We start from the raw sequence: 21729 nt of genomic DNA, 5'->3' as shown, positions 1-21729 counted from the left end.
AATGATGCAATCAGTTATGATTATTTATTATTCATTTGAAAATCCAGACAAGAAATGGCTTATATAATTTGAATAGTTTTTAAATGTTAAGCTTTTTTTACTCTGAAGTTTGTTTAAAAAATATAAATAAAATTGCATCTTAAATATAAGAATTCCTGCAGTCCCTTTGAAACTTGATCTACGAAGTTCCAAAGCCTACCCCCCACCCAACTACAAATATCTGGAGGCAAATAACACTGAGGTCAGGTTTAAAAAACAATTATGCTGTGCAAGTAATAGAGACTAAGTTTAGACAGGACTAATAGTCTGAGTTTTATATGACTTATGAGGTATCTAATTCAGAATCCCTAGAAGATTCATTCCAGCTGTTCCAAACATTAATAGTTAGAAGCAAATTGTTGTTGAGAGATGAAAAAGAAAAGAAAAATAGACTATATTGGGTAAACTGATTCCCAAGAATTTTGTACAGAAGTGAAACAATAGAAAAGATCTGTTCTCTCTCATATTGTCTCTCTCTCTCTTCTAAAAAGTTAGACCAAACACAGAGTTAAAAAAATTATTAATAAATGAAAAAAAATCTAATGTCAAAGGCTTATAATATATGCTTAAGACTGATCCCGCGAACAGTTGTAGCCCATTGAGAGATTAGTTTGAAACAGTTATACAAAGCTTTATATATTAATGACAGAAAAATACAGATTATTTTCTTCAAAAGTATTTGCTTTTTATTAAATTTCTCTGAATAAAATTAAAGTCTTTCCTAAGTCAGCACCAACATTTATGTGACTGAAAGACAAGTTGAAAATGAATTTAATTAATGAATCTTTCTTCCGTTGTTTTTCTCTGCTTTGCTTTAATTGGTTCAAAAAAGATAAAATTAGTTGGAAGAAAGGATATTAATTTTATGTGGCACAAAATATATAGGAAAACAAAAGCAGTGATCCAGACAGATTAGAATGAAACAGCAATGGGCAACCACAGATAGTAACCACATTTGATAGTAACAAAAGTGTAATCCATAGAGATTAACCATAAATATTAAACATAATGGAAGTCAAAATTTTGAAAATTATATTTCATTTATCACTGTAATGCTATGTTTAATGCTATGTTTGTAAAGAAAAGTTAAAGATGGCATTTAAGTTGAAGTTTGCCCGAACCAGTCCCAACCGGCTGAATCCCACCTCTGGAAAAAAACCCATATTTTGCAAGTAATGACTAACTTTGGAATAACTATAACTAAAGAATTTTGATTCAATGCATGCTATCTAAGTTTAAATCTTAGGGATCAGACTCAATAGAGCTGACAAGGATGAAACAAAATTTTGTTGAAAAAGGCAGAACAATGTGCAGGTAGTACTCATTTATGATCACAATTAAGCCCAACATTTCTGTTGTTAAGTGAAACATTTGTTAAGTGAATTTTGCCCCATTTTATGACCTTTCTTGCCACAGATGGGACACAGTTGTTAAGTGATTTTTGCCACATATTACGATTTTCTTGCCATAATTCCTAGGTGAATCACTGCAGTTGTTAAGTTATTAATACTGTTGTTAAATGAATCTGGTTTCCCCATAGACTTTGCTTGCAGAAGCTGATCACATGACTCCAAGGCATTGCAAAGGCATTCAATTAGTGAATGCATAGGTGAAGGCAGGGCTTTTTCATGTTCATAATCTATGTCTATAAGCAGCTTGTTTGTAGGAGGCAAGTAATGCATATATGATATGGAGCCTACTGGGTAATTAGATCCATAAATTTATATTTCCAATGTTGAAAATTAATCTCATGGCAATAATAAAGACACAAAAATCTATTACCATTGACTAGCAGTCAACCTTTATGTTGTGGTTATATAATTCAATAAATTATGTGCATCTGAAAATATTACTTTGATTGTTTCAAAGTCAGATTAATATATCTAATTATTATATTTCTTACTATAAAATAGTAATTTTAGAACACTGCAAAAACTTATGATTTAACAATCATAAATGTTACTTTAGCTGCATGTCCAATAATACAATTATTTATTCTTCTGTACAAATGCCATGAGTTTCAATAAATTGCAAAATTTTGTTGTATAAGCTCCAACAAGGTGTTGGAGTATTGTTAGTATTGAAGTTTAAACATTTTAAAGCCAAAATGTGGGTCTCATATTTCTTATCAATTAACAGATCAAATTGATATATGAATAATTGGTATTTATAAAAACTGTTGACTTTTTGGACTCAGAATCCCATCTAATAACTTAGTTAACTTAGAGATGAAAATGTTGTTTAAGACTTTAAAGTTTAGATAGGACTCTTAGAGGTGGGCGGAGCGATTGGTGAGCCAGCCAATCAGTGAGCAGCGGGTGGGGCAAGTGTGGTGCGGACAGGCGGGGGGGAGCTGGAACCTGTTCTAAATGGCACGGTGGATTTGTGGTTCTTACCTCTTCTATAGAAGAGGTAAGAACTGGCAGGAATGCACGCCTGATACATACATACATATATACATACATACATACATACATGCCAATTGCGTCTTTTTCAATAGTATCTTTGGATTTGAAGATTCCTGCCAAAATTTACAAAACCAATATATATTGAGTAAACAAAATATTTTTGGAAAGGTATGTACAAATTTCACACAATATATAGCGTACCTTGGAAATGTGATTATCTGTGTCCTGAACACCCATGTTTTTCCTCAGGCTGGACACCTAGATCATTTTCTAGACAATGCTACACAATATGGACCAGACATATTCTCCCTACAGAATATTATCCTAAAGTCAATAAAACACGTTACTGCATTTTGTAACAGCTGCTGTTTCTGAGTCATCTTCAAGGGCAGCTTCATGCAAAATAAAGCCATATGTAAAAGTGAGTCTTCAGTGCTTGCTTCCTGATTTGGGAAAGGATTTGGTATAATAGGCAGCCTGGCAAAAATGATATCCTCAGCATATTGGTGATGTCTAATATCCAATCAATGGATGATTATCCACCATATTTTAATTAAAATGTGGGGGGGGCTGAGTACTAGAGCATCCACACTGATGTGTACAAAACAAGTATTGATCTTCCACTGCTTTTACTGCCACAGTATAGGTCTGAACATGGGATTGTACTGAACTTTGGGTATTGCCATTCCTCATCACCTATCAACACTGCTCCAGATACTTTATATTGCACTTCATGTCCTGGAGCTTCTTATTAAATTAAGGAGTACTCTAGATTGATACCAGAAGAAAGTCTGTGCACGGATCACCTGATAAATACTTGATGACTAGATAGCCTCAAAGCTGCAGGCTAAGTTGATATAAATGTCAAAAACTTATTGCCCTATCTCATCTTAATTAAAATCCATAATTATCTCTAGGTAGATAGTCTTTATAAGAAATGGTTTATACATTTGTAATGATATTAAATTATTAAATGGTATAATACATATAGTCTATGAAATATGAATAATAATGATAAATCTACCGTATATACTCGAGTATAGGCCGACCCGAATATAAGCCGAGGCACCTAATTTTACCACAAAAAACTGGAAAAGTTATTGACTCGAGTATAAGCCTAGGGTGGGAAATGCAGCAGCTACCGGTAAATTTCAAAAATAAAAATAGATACCAATAATGTTTTTGAATATTTATTTCAAAGAAAAACAGTAAACTAGCGGTGTATTCAATGAAATACTTCACTCACCTCATGATGCTGATGTCCCATGCAGCCGCGGGAGCGATGTCCCGCCTCCTATGACACACGGCACAGTGATTCCTATCATTGGATCACTGTACCAGAGGAGGTGGGACATCACTATGTGGCTGCTTGCCATAACAAGGAGGAGGTGGGGCATCGTTGCAGAGCGGCAGGAGGGGGAGGAAGGGGAATCGTAAGGCAGCCCTGCATTACATTAGAACGTGAGGAGGGGGGATGGTGTGGTGCGCGCTGCGCGGCAAACTGACACAGAGGGAGGGGAAACTCACAGGGGCGCCGGGCCATTCACAAGCGTCACCCAGCGGCATGGCCCCGCCCCTTTTTCTCCTCCATTTCGGGCACATTTTTCACTGACTCGAGTATAAGCCGAGGCGGCTTTTTTCAGCCCAAAAAGTGGGCTGAAAAACTTGGCTTATACTCGAGTATATACGGTAATTCAATTAAGCTTTATAAGAAACAGAATCTAAAATGTAAAATAGTTAATAAAAACAATATTATAATGAGGAAAAGATCACTCATTTATTGGAGAATAAGTTATGATGGAAGTGGAAAGAACTAATGTATATTCATTCTCTGATGCCATCAGGATAGAATACTCTTTTTACAATATTAAATAAGAAAAATAAATTTGATGTAATAAATAAATAAATAAATATAATAATAATGTCCTTTAGTCCTTTAATTTATTAATTTATTCACTGGTAATTTCATAACCTTTTTGGGATAGCAAGTATATTCATTCTCTGATGCTATCAGAATAGAATATTATTTTTACAAGATTAAATAAGAAAAATAAATTTCATGTATGAAATAAATAAATAAATAAATAAAATAAATAAGTCCTTTAGTCCTTTAATTTATTAATTTATTCACTGGTGATTTCATAACCTTTTTGGGATAACAAGTATTAACAACAAGTACTTAAAATGGAAGAGTACTATAATCTCTATTTGCTATTTTATAGGATGGATTTAAATTACAAATAAAACATTTTATTCAAATAAAATTTAAAAAAAGGACTATTACAACTTATTATCTACTTCTAATTTCAATATATTTTAATTTATTTCAAATAGGGCAGAAACAACTTGGGCTCCATTTATGTGTGGGCATCTGGAAATGGTGGAAGAAGTAAGGATCATTGCTCGTGTGATGGCTACACCAATAGCATCTATACCATCTCCATCAGTAGCACAGCTGAAAGTGGAAGGAAACCTTGGTATCTAGAAGAATGTGCATCAACATTAGCTACAACCTACAGCAGCGGAGAATCCTATGACAGGAAAATAGTATGTGGTCTTTTCACCATGATTGAAGTTCAATTGAAAATAAAATTGACAACTTATTTTTGTAAATATATTCTAGGTTTTATTTATCCTAAAGTTACTTGACAATTTTTTTTGTATATTTTAAAGGATTTGCTCCTTTAAAAACCATCTTTTTCATCCTCAACCAAAAACTGATTTGCACAAGAAACAAACACAGAAAATCTTCCAACTGAAGGGAGGGGAAAACACATTTGTTCTCTCTCTCAATCCTAGTTTTCCATCATGAATACAAATTTGTTTAATGTTTTCTCCTTTTCAGTCTCTTGCTGCTAATAAGGAGTTAAGATCGGCTATTTTTCAAAATATATCGTTTCTTCTAATAATCTGGGATATTAGCCATCTCTCCTGGAAACCTTGCTGTTTTCAGATGATTAATTTTAAAGACAAATTCTGAGGTAACTCTTCATTCCAGTAATTATTCTGTTATCATCTGCTTTCTCCTACTTATTCTTCTTTTGATAAATTTTATATATTTGAGGGTTTTTTCTATAATTTCTTCAAAAAATGATAAAATAAGGAATAACTCATTCATTTTTCTAGCAAAAAAATATTCCCATGATGAAATTTACCATCTTGAATTCAAGAGTATTTTGGTAATATTGGTTTTAATTGATAATCTACTCTTGTACAATCCTTTAATTCCCATTAAAGTGATATAGTGTAAAACACATCAGTTCAAATATTTCTAGATAAGGTTTTCTTAAACATTCCGTGCGGAAGCCATAAATAATTTGGCCTAGGGTCATTTTTGTGTTTCAAATTAATTAAATAAAATAAGACTAAAGACTCCAAGCACTTAAAATGTAATTACTGATTTCTAAAAATGCAAGGATTCCAAAGACAACTTTGAATGACCTTTAGTCACAGATTACAGCATGCTACATGCAAAATGTATAAAAAATATTTTGGCTTCTAGTCCTAATAAAGGAGAATAGTTGTAGCTCAGGGTTGAAATAAGGTGTACTTGGGGCTCTCTGAAATTTTCTTCTTGAAGATGTTTCATTACCCAAACTAGATAATGTCATCAGTGCTAATCTAGTGTTCTAGACTAGCTTTGGCTTCTAGTGTTCAAGAAGGGGATAATACCCTATCAAGCTTTATTCAAATTTCTCTGATATAAGAGCAACAATAGCAAAAAACATGATTCTGCTTTATTTGTCTTTATCTCAAATAGTGCAGTTAAACTATTGGACTGAGTAGCACCATGCCTTTAAACCTGTCCAGTCACCCTATGCTATCTATTTGATAAATGAATTCAAAGTCATGCAAGCAACTGTTGGGGCAGTTTTATTTTAAAGGTTTCTTGAAATCTTGACAGCTTCAAATTGCTACTTAGTGATGGAGTGATAACAGCATCCAGTTTTAATCGTAATTCTGGGTAATCTGGCAGTTGTAATTTACAACTGCATCTGTCTATTATAAATCTACATGCATTTTCAGACAGCCACTTATCTGCCTCAAAGAAATAGCTTCTTCCAAAATGCCCCTTTTCAATTCAGGAACTCAGATTCTTTCAAGGAAGCCTATTAGTTATGAGAAGAATTTGGCTAGTCCCAGGCAATAACAGAATTGACTCCACTGTATAATTTCTCCAGATTATTTGTATAGAACTTGAGATCATACAATTTGTAATATAATGTAATTTGATGATCCTACCCAAATTTCTTGATCTTTGATTTTTTTTTCTTCATATGCCACTTCATTTTGCTTCCTCCAATCTGAATCAGTAACAACAGAAACTTCATAGTTTCTGCTAATTGACTGAAAAAGATTTGGAGGGGGAAAAAGCAATTCAGTCATAATCTACAAAACCACATCACCTGGGATAGTCCCGTACCCCCCCCCAAATGGAGGACACTGCTCAAAAGGGTCATATTTATTTTGAGATTTCATTTTACAAGAAAATTTTCATGTTTTGTTTTATACTTAGAACACTTGGAGTTGCCACTTCAAGTTGAAAAAAAAATGGCAGAATAGTTTGCACATGCCTAATTATGAGGCCACCTGACTCCAGAATCCCTAATTATAAGTCCATTTGACTAAAGATGGCTAGAATGGTGAACCAAGTATAAAAACAGAATGATTAATCTGGAGGGAAAAGCCATAAAACAACTTTACCTGTAAATAATTCCAAATTTTCCATGCAAGGACTGGGGAAAGATCTTCAAGGCTCATGAAGGAAAACAGAGCAGAGAACACTTAAATATGAGGGAGGAGAGCAGGTATTGAATCAAACAAGGCAACTTCTGGGTTGTCATCATTTTAAAAAATATTAGGTGGTAATTGGAATAATATACAAAACAGATATATTTAATCAACCTTGATTTAAAGAAGAAAAATCAGTTCAGCCAGTTTACATCAAAACATTTTACATGGCTCGAGTAGAATTTCCATTCAATGCATTTTTGTTACCCTTTTCTGAGTTAAATGCCTCTTTAAATAATTGAAATAAATGATGATGGGATTAATATGTGAATAATAATTCAGTGTCTATGGCCTTAATCCAGCCTATATCTAATTATGCCTAATCTTATTATGTTTATAACTCTATTAATAATGTTGTAATGAAGCCTTCAGCTAAAACTAACAATCTAACAAGAAATATAATTTGAATCCAGAGTTAATATAAATAAAATCTGTTGAGTCACTAAGAATGTCTTGCCCTCCTGCTTCTTAAACCTCTATAGTCCAAAACACTTCTCCTGAAGATTTGACAACTTTAAAAAATTTATTTGAACCTTATTAGGAAAGGAAATTACAAATAATTGTGCTATTGACAAATTTTGCTGTTTTCTTCAAAACTAATTCTGGATATTACTGTTCTTATTAATCTGTGGTCTACATTTATTTATTATTTATAAATAATATGATGTATGCCATCAGTTTCATAGTCCAGGATGCTTACAGTCACAGCATATTAAGAAAATAAATAAAGCCAACATAAAAGTATAACCAACCTCAGACAGGGAAAATAATCGAATGACCTCCTAGTATTGCTGTTAACCCAATAAGAATCCTCTTCTTCAAAATCTCTGTGGAAAAGCACAATTTTAACTAACCTCAGTGAGAATGCTGTTTGAAAGTAATAGTGCAACAAACAACACCTCTCTACTATATTGGCTTCTACTTTCAGACAATTACATTCTATGCCAGCTGTAGTTTCTGGGTCATCTTCAGTGACAGCCACTTCATAAGGAGAAGCACAATAACCTTTTGCTTCATACAGAGGAGTTGTAAGTCTAGGATATATTTTTTGAAGATTTTCATTGGAGACTTCTTTAGGTGGAGCTTAAGTAATACAATAGATTGATGTGAAGTTTGTTTCGTGCCTTGATCTCTATCATAATAGTTTATTTACTTTGTTAGCTGAAATAATGGAACTATTCTTAAACTAAATGTTGATACCTCAAAAGCAAGATATTGCTTCTACAAATTTCCATTTTCCCTTTTTATATTTCCAAGTGACTCTGCTTTGTATAGATTAAATGACTAAAAAATACTTGACATTATTTGTATTTAATTTTTTAAAAAGGAAAAGCAAGCAATCAATTACATAAATGTTCCAATATTTGTTGATATTTGATATTTATCACCAGAAGTGATAAAAGATATAGGTTGCATTTCCGACACTTACTTGACATTCCCATGTACATCTTTGACAGTTTATCAGGGATTAAATACCAACAATACATCCTTTTATATAAATTTTCTTTCATGTTGTTTACATTGTTTCTCAAACTTTTTTTCTTTCAGGACCCCTTCCCACTTTTGAAAATAACATAGGATCCCAAAAGAATATAGATTATCGTTAACATTTATATTACAACTGACACATTCACTGCCATTGCTGCTTATCACAGTTTTTTTGATGGGATTTTAATAGTGTATTATTTTTCAGCATAAACTAGCAAATACGTTTGACTTTGCAGACCCCTGAAAGGGTTTTGTGAATGTCCAGAGACCCTAGGACCAAATTTTAAGAAATACAATGTACACAAATTGACAAAGTTTTAACATATACCATACTATTTAATGCCAAGTCACTGAGAAATTTACAGAAGTGATACTGTTACTGATACTTGATTTACAACTTGTATAGACCTGAATACAAAATTATCAAGTTTGGCACATGATAAGTAGTTTAACAATTGTTAGGAAAGCAAGAATTTGTTTTTTTCCATTATTTCCCACCCACCCACCCCTATCCTCTGCCCAGAATACTGTTGCTGGTTTCAAAGTTACAGCACAAACATAACTAAGTGCCTATGTATGTCACCTTTTTGGCTTTCTGTTAACACTTTTACTGGCAGTTATATTTATCATTTACTGGCAGTGGCCTTTATTGTTGCAATTTATATTCCACGAATGTATATTCCATGTTTTAGCAGCTTTGTAGATTGTGTCCTGAGGCTATACTTATAAAAAATGATTATTCTTTTTTCTTATGTTGATCTCTGATGTACTTTTCTATGGATGAAGTACCTTCAGTTCTAATGTATGCTTCTTTTATTAATTATATTTTGATAATTGTAATTTAATATTTATTTTCTAATGGTATAACTACATAATGGTAGTTTTGATATGTTTATTAAGATTGCCTATGTTTACAAAGTGTAAATCAGTTTGGATATGTTTACAAAGTTTTACATATTCAGATTATATTTTTATTTAAACTGGATGATGGCTTATATAAAATTTCAATATTTCACACCTAATTTCCAATTAATATTTAATTTCCAATGCTAATTGGAATTAGAATTAATAAGGGAGGAAACCTTTAATAGTAATTTATAATGTATATTTTAATACTTTCTATATGTAGCTGTAGCAGTAGTAGCGTTGAAGATAAAACAATTACATATTCATTAAAAATACTATTTTAAAACGAGGCGCATTTATGATTTTAAAAACAATTTGTATTACATAATGAATGTACTTTTTAATAGAATATATATGGAAATTTTAAGAAAATAAATAACGGGGAATAATCAGAGTAAATATATTTAATATAAAGCTTTCCTTTTTTTCTGCCCTAAACCAAGCATTTATCCTTGCCCCATCTGTTTTCAGAATGAGGATTCTGGCATAACTTTGAAATGCTAGATATGGTCCCATTTCCTCAGAAATTATTTATATGGATTTTGTTGAAAATCAAGTTTCAGATATCCAAAACCCTCATCATGTTAATACTCGAGCACTTCAAAGATGCCCCATTGACATTGCACATGTAACTTGGATTCCTCTAGACCTACAGCATAAATAGCCACAGGGCAGAAACTGTGTGAGCTCCTACGTGAGAAAGGACCCTGATTATGTCAACTCAAGTAGAAGCCAATGTATGTACAACTGTACATTTCTCCACAGTTGTGAGAGTCTGCAGAAACTGCTATCGTATAAGCAGCTCGGTTGAGTCAGAAATGTATTCCGAGTGTCTGCTTGTGTTATTCAAAGGGATAAAAATGGGCTGCTACTCTTGCCACTGAAAAAATAAAATTTGAATTAGGTTGGAATTTAATTTTGCTTGCAGCACTACCATAAAATGTTCAAGTGTCAAATCATCTAACAAGTGTCTCATGAAGGTAATATAGGACTGTTGCCAGACATTTCATTACTACAGTACTCTGGGAGGCAAATGACTTTTGGATATCCATATGCTTTAGAAAGCTAAAACCAGCATTAAAAAAAGTTATCCTATTGAATGATAAAGTTTCAAATGCATATAAGTTATTTCAACAAAAGAAACTTTCTGTTGTCTGCAGTAATGTTATTCTTAATTTTACATTCCCCCTCCCCAGATCACTACAGACCTCAGACAGCGTTGTACAGACAGTCATACAGGGACATCAGCTTCTGCACCTATGGCTGCAGGAATCATCGCACTGGCACTGGAAGCCAAGTAAGTACCTTTGTTTTTGTTTTCGAGTGAAAAATAATTAAGACATAAGATTCTATATGTTCTTCCCCTTATTGTTATAAAATGTTACTTTCACTTAAAAATGCTTGTGCATCTATCCATATTCATGTATTAGGAATGCCTTTTTCTAGGAATCTCAAACTAGCAGATTGAGCATCATGTGGATCAACCATAGCGATCAACCATGGCAGAGGTTAGAAGATGGACCTTCTCTACAGTGGCCCCTGCTCTCTGGAATATCCACCTCTGGGAGATTAGAATACTCCCAACTCTGTTAGCCTTTCGTAAGATTTTAGAAACTTGGCTATGTTCCTGAGCCTGATGCACTAAATATGTTAAGGGCCCATTTCTTAACTTTACAGTTAATTGGCTAATGGCTGCTGTGTATATTTATTTTGGAAGTTTCTATTGGTTTTAAATGTTTTTATTGGTTTGTTTTTTTAGTTTTGGAATTGTAGGGACCTAGAGTCATTGATTGAGAGGGCAGCTATAGAAGTGAATGGATGAATGAATTAATTAATTAATTAATTAATAGCTAAATAAATAAATAAATGTAACAGATATGTATCATAGCTACATTGTAGTGGCATTTCCCTCCTTTAAAGTATATTTAGAGCTTAATCCTAAATCAGGATTCCAGATTTGTGTGGTGCATCATAAATAATGGCAGATAATGGCTCTATCACTTGCAATGAACATGTGATCAAATTCCATATATAACCAAATGGTTTTAAGGATAAAACAATAGTTATAACAGTTAACAATAAAATGTTATGTTAAAGCCATGGGGATCCCTCTTCTAAGCTAGAAATATTTTGTACTGAATTGGTTAAACTACGGTAACCCAAAAAGAAAAGAAAGAAAATGTTGGTTTGTTGCCAGGACTCTTTTTCTCAAAATATGTAAACAAATACTTGTACACAGTGATTATCAACAATCTACATTGTTTTTCTTAAAATAGAAGTTATATCCAATTCTGATAAATGATGTCCATTAGGTCATGAAGAGTTGAAACTTACTGAACAACAAAAACAACAAATATGTTTAGGGCTACAGTTACTGACGTCTGGAAACAGCTGTTTTGGCAGTGGATCTTCTTCTTCTCTCTCCTATAAACCTGGCATTTCCCCCATAACAAAGTTCCTCTGGTTCTCCAGAAGAGACTTTTAAACCCTACAAAATCAGGGGAAATATTTCACCAGCAATATTTTAATTCAATAAAAGTGATATTACTGGATTTGATGAATATGTGTAACCTGAAGGTAACCATGTTTAGTGAGAAGTATCTTTATTTTCTGATAATGATGCAATTGCAGATAGATAGATAGATAGATAGATAGATAGATAGATAGATAGATAGATAGATAGATAGATAGATGACAGATAGATAGATAGATGATAGATAAATAGATAGATAGATAGATAGATAGATAGATAGATAGATAGATGATAGATAGATAGATAAATAGATAGATAGATAGATGACAGATAGATAGATAGATAGATAGATGACATAGATAGATAGATAGCTAGATAGCTAGATGATAGATAAATAGATAGATAGATAGATAGATAGATAGATAGATAGATAGATAGATGACAGATAGATAGATAGATAGATAGATAGATAGATAGATAGATAGATATAGAGATACACACACACACACACACACACACATCCATCCGCTTGCTAACTCAGAATGTTACCTTCTGTGCTTGTTTTCCATTTTTTTCTGGGTACACTGGGAATTTTTTAAAAAAATCTTCCACTGCTGACCAAGCATTTCTGTTTTATAATAACAGTTTTTGGGACCCATGAGAAGTTCAGAAGCATTCTTACAGTTATGACAGTTGATGCAGGGATCTGCTATTGGTTTTGCTATTAGTATATTATTTTTCCATTCATTTGTTTGTTCTTTTTAATGAAAAGAATCTTAAAAAAATAGGTTGGGTGAAAATAAAAGTTTAGTAACAAGGAAGGTATTAAAGACATTGGAGCTGACAATCAGATTATAAAATAAAGATGGCCCATCTGTTTCCTGAAGTAGGAGTACGACAATTGGTAGATTTTAAAACAAAAGATAAATATGAGCCAGACTGATGCTAATTGAAATTACAGAGTGCTAATAGAGACAAATGTATTAAGGAATAGGAAGCTAAAATAGGAAAAATATAACTTTTCCATTACCTGAGACAGTATTGGCTTATAATACCACAATAGGAACTGCCAGAAACATGCAAGAAAGAAAGAGAGGAAAATAACTCTTAGAGCAAACTGTAAAGAAAAGAATTACATCAGATTTGCTTCAAAAATTATTTCTGTGTATGGATAATAAATTGGAATCACTTGATACTAAATTAACAGCTTTTGAAAAAGAATGAAAGATTATAAAGATAAAAGAGGAAATGAAAATTAAGAAGATGGAAAGCTCTGCAAAACAGATGTGAACATTTCAAGACTGAGTTTGAAACAGAATTGTGGACAAATGATGAGCATGTAATTACTAAAAATGTGTAAAGTTATTGAAATTTGAAACAGAAGACAAACAAGTGAAAGTGAACTAAAACTATAATTATAGTGTATAGATGGAACAATAAGAAAATATGCATCTGAAAGGACTGAAATTTATATTATGTTATAATTTTAAAGATTTTTTTAAATAAAAATTATGTATCAATAGTATGAGTCACCAAAGTAATTGTCCCGAAGTTACAAAGGCACTTTAAATTTATGTTGAAATAGTCAGCTACAAGAAAGGATATTTTATTATGTTTGATGGACATTTTAAAAAGCTAGAAAATTTGGATTCTATTACACATAGTGATTCAAAGGATTTTAAATATTAATGTGCAATTGAAACCAGATGCCTTTCTTTTGGATCGAACAGTTGGTGGAAAAAACTTTAGACAGATGGAAATTTGTTTTTCTACATGATGACTACTGTGAAAATGCCCAAATTGTATGCATAAAGATGGAAAGTTTTGGCACTATCCATAATCGAGGAATTGTTGGTTAATATGATAGAAATTGCTGAGACAGCTAAATTGACTTCTTTGAGTAAAAAGACAATATCTACATGTATTTATTACTGGAAACCCATTATGGACTTTTTTGTGAAACAGAAAAAAATGAACATATGATCTATGTTTTGATAATTCGACAGAACAGATTAGAGAAATTACAGAGTTATATTGTAACTATAGACTAAAAGGTAAGATTATAATTGTACTTAATAACTGCTATAAAGAACATTAGAAGTTACTTCTTGGTATCTGTTATCTGTTCTTTTCTATATTTCTTTTACTCTTTTCCTTAATTGCACTTTTAGCTTTTTCTTTGACTTCTCCTCCCTCTTCCTTTTCCTCTTCTTCTCCTCATTTCATTTTATACTAATATTTATTAGTTTCTATCTTCTTTAATTCAATTATACAAGCAACTCCTGTTTTCTATCATGAAATATAACTACAGGATTATAAATGCAAATATAATTGAGTTAAAATTAAATCATTATTAAAATATATGCCAAATAAGTAGTAAATATGATAAGCAACTGGATTTTTGCCATTAATTTCAGTAGAAAAGTGCATTTACTAATGATAATTATAGACTAATTAGTAATTATAATTGCTCCAGTCTAATAATTATATGTTTTCTTTTTCCACTTCAAATGTACTTTTGAGAATGAGAGAAACCATTATTCCTATATGTAAGATAAGCCTTATGTTTTATTAGGTTCTTATTCAGGGTGGCTATCCCTTTTCATTCTAAATTATATTCTAATTTATGTGACCAGCATAGTCCAAATATATTAAGGTAATCCTTTGTGGGTTCTTATAAGCAGGTAGTTTTAAAATGTAGCCAATTTTCTACTTAGCATTGGGTACAGCCTTAAATATATTTTTCAGCCTTGAAAAGGTTTAGCAAAAGGGTAATAATTATCCTTCAGGAGATTCAAGTTGTCAATTAAAATTAATGAGCACTTACTTGGTGACTCACCCAGACAAAAAAAATAGCAATTTTGATAGGTTTTTCATACTCTATTTTAAGCAAACAAGACTGAAGTCAAATACAAGTGTTAATCGCTACATGGATGCCACTAGGCAGCTTTCTTGAAAATAGTATAGAAATAATTTGTCACTGCCTTCCATGATAGTTTTTCAACTTCCCAATTTGGAAGTTTTGCATCCAAATACAATGTCTGATCCTTTACTTTTTTCAGAGTCAGCCAAGATTAGTTAGATACTTCAACTAAGTGATATTAAAACAAGCTTCCTTCTACAGAAGAAAAGTCAGTGAAGGTTTGTCAGAACAGTTAGCAGATAAGAGAGATTGTAAATTACATTAAAGCCCTGAGAAAGGTGGAAGCTCTGTATGGTACAATTCTGTATGGCTCAAATTCCAACAAACTTTTAAGGTTGTGTTGTTATATTCCCAAAAATAGAGTTTCAAACACCTGTTCCTTAGTCTGAAGGGCTGACATCCTTTTACCATATGTCTATAATAAAATTATATTTGAGAGCTGGAAATGTTACATATGTTACAAGAATAATATTAATGTTATATACCTCTTTTGTGACAAACTTGAAGGGTAAAATTATGAAACTAATCCACCAAAATATGTTATTATGAGTTTATTGGATACTCCAAACAATGCATCAGAAAGAATGAACATAATTTCTCTTTGTTGGTGATATGAGAAATTTGAAGTACATTATTCCATATTTATTTTATTTATTTATCTATCAGATTTCTGTATTTCTCATCACACTTGTGTATCTCTGGGCATTTTATAGATAAAACATGGGTTAGCATTATAGGTTTTTTTTCAAATAATATTGTAATGCATATGCATAGATTTATGGGTAATTTTTTATGTGAAATAAATGAATGTTATTTTGCGTTATATACCAAATTTTCATAATTTGGTTATATTTGGGGTGGGCAATATTTAGAGAATTATATTGAAAGACTGATAAGGTGCTGCTCTTCTAGACATTAGGGGCTAGATTCAAGAAACCTGTAACTGATCAATGTATGAAAATACTCTTTTGATATTAGTAAAAAATGTCACCCAGTAGGCTCTCATGTTAATTTAATATATTAATTCACTGGTTGGTTTGCTTTGTTCTTTTTTTAATTAACTGCTCCCATCAGACAAAGCTTCTGATATATGCTAGTTTTGACATTCTGTCACTCCTGATTGATCTACTTGCAAATAATGGGTATTGCTTGCAAATGATGGCATGTATGACACTAAAAGGAAGAACAAGTGAAGACTTCTTGGGACCTATGATTGCACTGTTGTAATATATGTTTGGCCAGAGTAGACATCTTGGTTTATTGCAGGGTCTGGTTTCCATGTTAGCGTCATCATCTGTTGCTGTTTCTTGTTGTGACAATCTGGTTCTGGCTGGGCAGTTGTCAATATTGAGCTGTCCATTGTAGGTTGCAAGCATGATGTTTTGTTTACAGTATCTGCTTCTGTGATCTGTCTTTTAATAAATCCTTCCTGGGAATTGATCTAGTTCTACCGAATTATTTATTAATCTAACTGGGTGGGTGGTTAAATTCCATCAGTCCAACATCTCTGTCAAGTAGATCAGAACAACTATAATTGTACCATGGGGCCAGGCTATAAATGATAGATTTGGTTTCGTGTTCTGAGTAGAAAGTGTAGGAATGATAAATTCCTATATAAAGTATGTGTCCATTGTATACTTTTTACATCAAAGAAGTAGGCTTGTTCTATAGCAGTAGTGGGATTCAAAAAATTTTACTATCAGTTCTATGGTTGTGGCTTGGTGGGCGTGGCATGGTTTGGTGGGTGTGGTTTGGTGGGCATTGCAGGGGAAGGTTACTGCAAAATCCCCATTTCCTCCCGATTAGCTGGGACTCGGGAGGTAGAAAATTGATGGGGCCGGGGCCAGTCACAGGTGGTATTTACTGGTTCTCTGAACCACTCAAATTTCCGCTACTGGTTCTCCAGAATTGGTCATAATCTGCTGAATACCACCTCTGTTCTATAGATAGGTCTAGGCTAAGTTAGGGTAAAAGTTGTTGAAATTACGGTGGAATTTCCTGAGAGATTCATTTCCATGCATCCTGATGATGAAAATGTCACAAATGAATTTAAAAAGAGGCTTCAGAGGGTAGGATTTAACAAAATGTTCCAAGTCAGCCATGAAAATCTTGCCATATTGAGCATGAATGTGCCATAGTGATGCCACTAATTTGCAGTACATATTATTGTCAAGTGTAAAGCAATTATAGATGACTACAAAGTCACACAGTCTGATAGCAAGGCTTGCTGTTTTTACATCAGTGATGATGCTCCTGATGATATTATTAAAATATTAAAATAGTATTGTTACAAAGATTTATCTCTTTATTTATTCCATTTATATGCTCTCCCCATCTAAACAAGTGAATCTGGATGGCAAACAAAATTAAAACAAAATTTAAAAAACCTAAACTGTTATAAAAATTAAAATAGATAGCAATAATGGAAAACCATCACCTGGATGATTTGAGAATCTCAGTAGACTTCCCTGCACATACTTGGCCACTAAGTCCAGGTTTTTTTAAGGACATAAAGATCAGCAGGTTTTAAATGTCATTTTTAAAAAATAATTGTTCCTAAAATTTCCCCCTCTTTTGCCCTTTTTCATCACCACAGTAAATCCTACATCTTCTAGCCACTATGTGTGTCTGGCAAAGTGAACGATAACACATGAAAGCTTATGCTGCTTAATGAAAATTTGTTAGTTAGAGAAGATGCTACCAGAGTCTGTCTCTTCATTGGACTTTAAGGCTTGTGGGCTTCAACTCTCTAAAATCCTCAGCCAGCATGTTTAAATTGGTTGGAACACCAACACCACCCAACTACTTTAGGATATCAATTCAACATTTAATCTAGCAGAGATATTCTGAAGTCATTCCTTTTATTTCCACGTCTTTTTCAATCCAACAGATGTTATTATGATACTGCTTCTTGTCTGCTGTAGCAGCTAGCAAATTTTTTTAAGAGAAAAGCATTCCTACTTTAAAAATCATAAACTCTATGAACTAGAGTTCATAAACTCCAGCCAGGAGTTTACATTGTCATGTTCATCCTTCACAAACTTGTGTACAAACAAAATACATACCTATGTATTGTATCCCTTATATTAGAATCGATCATTTTAAATAATGGTATTTTAGAATTTTTGCCTTGTGTTTGTTTTGAATGATGTGGAGACTATAGCAGGAATGTGTCTGTGGGGGAGGGATGTATATCAATGTTTTGATATTTTTTATTTTACTTTTTCAGTTTTCTTCTACTACTTTATCTGGTAGACCTTTACAAAGACAAATAGAAAGAAATTAAATGTTTAATTCAATATTCCTGCATTGCTTAACTTTGCAAAATAGGCAAAACCCAAAGAAATTATCGAGAAGTAATCTTACAATGCTCAAGCACAGAACTAAATATTTTAGATATTTGGATTAAGAAATACAGTATTAACTAGAAGTTGGAAGAATTTGCTAAGTTAGAAAAATAGTTAATACTGGAAGTTTTAATCAAGATATTCCTGTTAATTAAATTTAGGAACAATTGTTAAAACATGACATTTTTGTGTGTAGATTAACAGGCATTACAGTGTCTCCTAGTGACAACAAAGCAAAGTACACACAGATAAGTTTTTGTGACATGAATTTTGAAGAATTGTAACTATAAACATATAGCTTTAAAATAAAAACAAACTGCAAACCTGAAGAATTTTGGGCAAATAAAAATTTCTCTACTATATTCCCCATAAATTCTCAGTGATTATATGGCTGGTTTGTTCCTAAATATAACCCAGTTTAATCCTATAAAATGCATCAGAGAAAAAGTTTGAGAGCTGTCCTTATTAATGCAGTTCAGGGCAACCTTGTGGTAGACCCCAAAGGCCATTCTGTGTCTCAATGATATACTTCCAGAAGATATCATTCCCAAATTTTTATAGCCAAGATTTTCTTTCTTTCTTTTCTAAAGGTACAGAGTCTGCATAAGGCTGAACACATACGTTTTGCATCATTAAACTGGATTTTTTACTTTTAATCTCCTGGCTGTATCACTGGTTTAGCAAAGTATTTTGCTAAACCAGTGCTAGAAAAGTATTTTCCTCCATTAAGCAGGTGGCTGTGCAAACTGAATATATACAGTAGCTGAATTAAAGGAAAAACGATTGGGAAACATGCAGTATATCAAAGGAATTGTGCAGTAGGGCAGACATAAATTTGATATACTGTAGTTCTTTGCTGATTAAGTCTTAAGACCAAATTGAAGGCTTTTGGTATTCATGCTGCTTGTTTACTGCAAGGATATATAAATTGACATTGCACAGATATACATGGTCGGACTCACTTTTTCTTGTTTTTATTTCTCTGTATGGTTTTATAGAGAAGAAAACTTCCTTATTATTTGATTTCAAACTGTTACAAATATTACACCATTATTTCTATAACTGGGACTTTGAAAGCATTTGTACATGATTAGGTACACAACAGAATCAACAGATTACAGTAGCAAGTATGTAGGTGATGCTATGTAATTAAGTGGGGTTTAATTCCATCTTTATAAATTTTAATATAAATTGGATTTTTTCCATTCATTCTTTTTTTTCTTTGCTTAATTTTAGTGCTAGAACACAAATGCTCATGGCAAGCAGCAAAAATATGTCTTTTATCTTCAGAAGAAGAATATTCTTAGAACATATTCACACAATTTTATTAGAACAAATAGAACATAATATGCTTAGAACAATAAGAACAGCATAAGTATCTGATTTTAAACCTGCTTGAGATAAACATGTCCCTCAGCCAACAAAAATTAAAAATTAAATAAAAATGACTAAAATACAAAAAATGATTAAAAACAAATAGATAAATAAATTGAAAGAAAATTTTAAAAACCAACTAAACTCGAAGGGTAGATTCAATGTCCTTGTTATACAAAATCTGTCCTGATATCTAACACTATGAGTCATAACTTGTTTGGGGTGATCTTGTTTGCTACTGGTTGCTAGGAGGGTCCTTCTTTACAAGCACCCTCGTACAAGCACAGGCATATGTGCATACATAGGCCACAAAAGCTTACATCTTTGATCTGTGGTTGGTGTGATTTTATAATTGTGTGGTATCATTGTGTTTGTTTTTAATTGTTGGGTTTTTAATCTTTGTATACTACCCATAGTCACTGAGATAGGCAGGCATATAAATTTAAATAAATAAAATGTGGGGACATCTAGCAAATTTTGGAATCTCTACCAGCACAAAGATCAGAATCAGAATTGGAAATCTTCCCAATGCTTTCCTTTCTCCAACAAGATCTCTTGATCTTAAGCCACAGTGTAGCATCTGGTCCTTGCAAGCCAAGCATGAAATAATCATTATAAGCACAACCTACAAGGATATTTTATTTTAATGTTTTTCTCATTGTAGCCAAAGTTGCTAGAGCATGGATTGAGTATGAACCAGAGGTGGGTTGCTACCTGTTCGCACTGGTTTGGGCAAACCAATAGTGGAAATTGCGACTCGGTTGCCAAGCCGGTAGGGCGGCAGGCTCACCACGCCCCCGAACCATTTCCCCCTTTGCTGCAGCATGAATTTTTTTTTACATTTTTAATGTTCTGCGCATGCACAGACCTATTTACAGGCAACTGTGCATGCGCACGGAGCATGTGTCAAGCACATGAGTGAAGGTGCGCACGCAAATCGCGCACGCAATGAACCAGCAGTAACATTGGCATAAATCCACTCCTGGTATGAACATAACCAGCAGCTTAGCATAGGAGTGACAGAGTCCTAATAAAGGAGAATATTTGTAGCTCAGGGTTGAAATGAGGAGTCTTTGGTGCTCTCTGAGCTTGCTTGTTTTCTTGCAGCCATTTCATTGCCCAAACTAGGTAACATTATCAGGGCACTGATTATGTTACCTAGTTTGGGCAATAAAACGTCTGCAACAAAACAAGCACGCTCAGGGAACACCAAGGACTCCTGGTGCAGTCTCTCTTTCCAAGTGTCAAGGCAAGGCCTAGCCACACTGACAAGCAGCCTCACTTCACAATGAGGCTATACATGTGCAAAAACTGTTGTTTAAATATCACATAACAATTAACTATTTTTTCATGCAAATGAAATAGTTTTCTGTATGCTAAAATATTGCCTCAAAATATTAATTATGAAAAAGGACTAATTTAGCCCATAATTTATTCTTGCTCTGAACATTTTTGACATTTTCCTTTCTTTTAGATAACCACCTCTGCATCTATACTTCTTTCCTTTTAGAAAATCACATTTGTATTGTCTTTTTCTAGTCGTTTACTAACATGGAGGGATATTCAACATATTATTGTAAGGACTTCAGGAGCTGGACATCTAATTGCCAATGACTGGAAAACCAATGCAGCTGGTTACAAGGGTAAGTTGTCATTTCATAGTCAACATTTCAGGCCTTATTCAATAAAGTCCCTAATATTCCTTTATTTCTAAATTTCCCTTTATAATTATCCCTTTATTTCTTAGTCCCAAGTGTTTTTCTACCAGGTATAGTTCATGCAGCTTCTTTTGTTTACACTAATAAAGTAAATGAGGTCACAAAATCAAGAATTATGCCTCTTACATATAACTGTGTTTTAGATAAAATAAGGAATCCTCATTACAAAGAAAATATTATTCTTGAAAGTAAAAATGATTCACAGCTACCTCTTATATGGGTTGATTGGAGAAATCTGTTAGTTATATATTATTCATAGCTA

General features: G+C 32.8%; 1 protein-coding gene across 2 annotated transcripts in view; it reads left to right on the top strand.

Annotated features, from left to right (window-relative positions):
• The window catches only part of LOC106553532 (proprotein convertase subtilisin/kexin type 5), a 145430-nt gene that overhangs the window by 96734 nt on the left and 26967 nt on the right, over positions 1-21729 (top strand). For both annotated transcript variants that reach the window (XM_087715979.1, XM_087715980.1), the window contains exons 8-10: positions 4782-4994; positions 10829-10929; positions 21289-21392. In XM_087715979.1, coding sequence (XP_087572105.1) covers positions 4782-4994; positions 10829-10929; positions 21289-21392 — 418 coding nt within the window. The remainder of the gene's footprint in view (positions 1-4781; positions 4995-10828; positions 10930-21288; positions 21393-21729) is intronic.

Source organism: Thamnophis sirtalis, unplaced genomic scaffold (assembly GCF_051295495.1).
Source record: "Thamnophis sirtalis isolate CommonGarterSnake01/CBP01778 unplaced genomic scaffold, rThaSir2_p1.2 scaffold_5, whole genome shotgun sequence".
NCBI classification, from domain to species: Eukaryota; Metazoa; Chordata; class Lepidosauria; order Squamata; family Natricidae; genus Thamnophis; species Thamnophis sirtalis.
The sequence above is the reverse complement of the archived record's forward strand: the minus strand, read 5'-3'. Positions and strand labels throughout refer to the sequence as shown.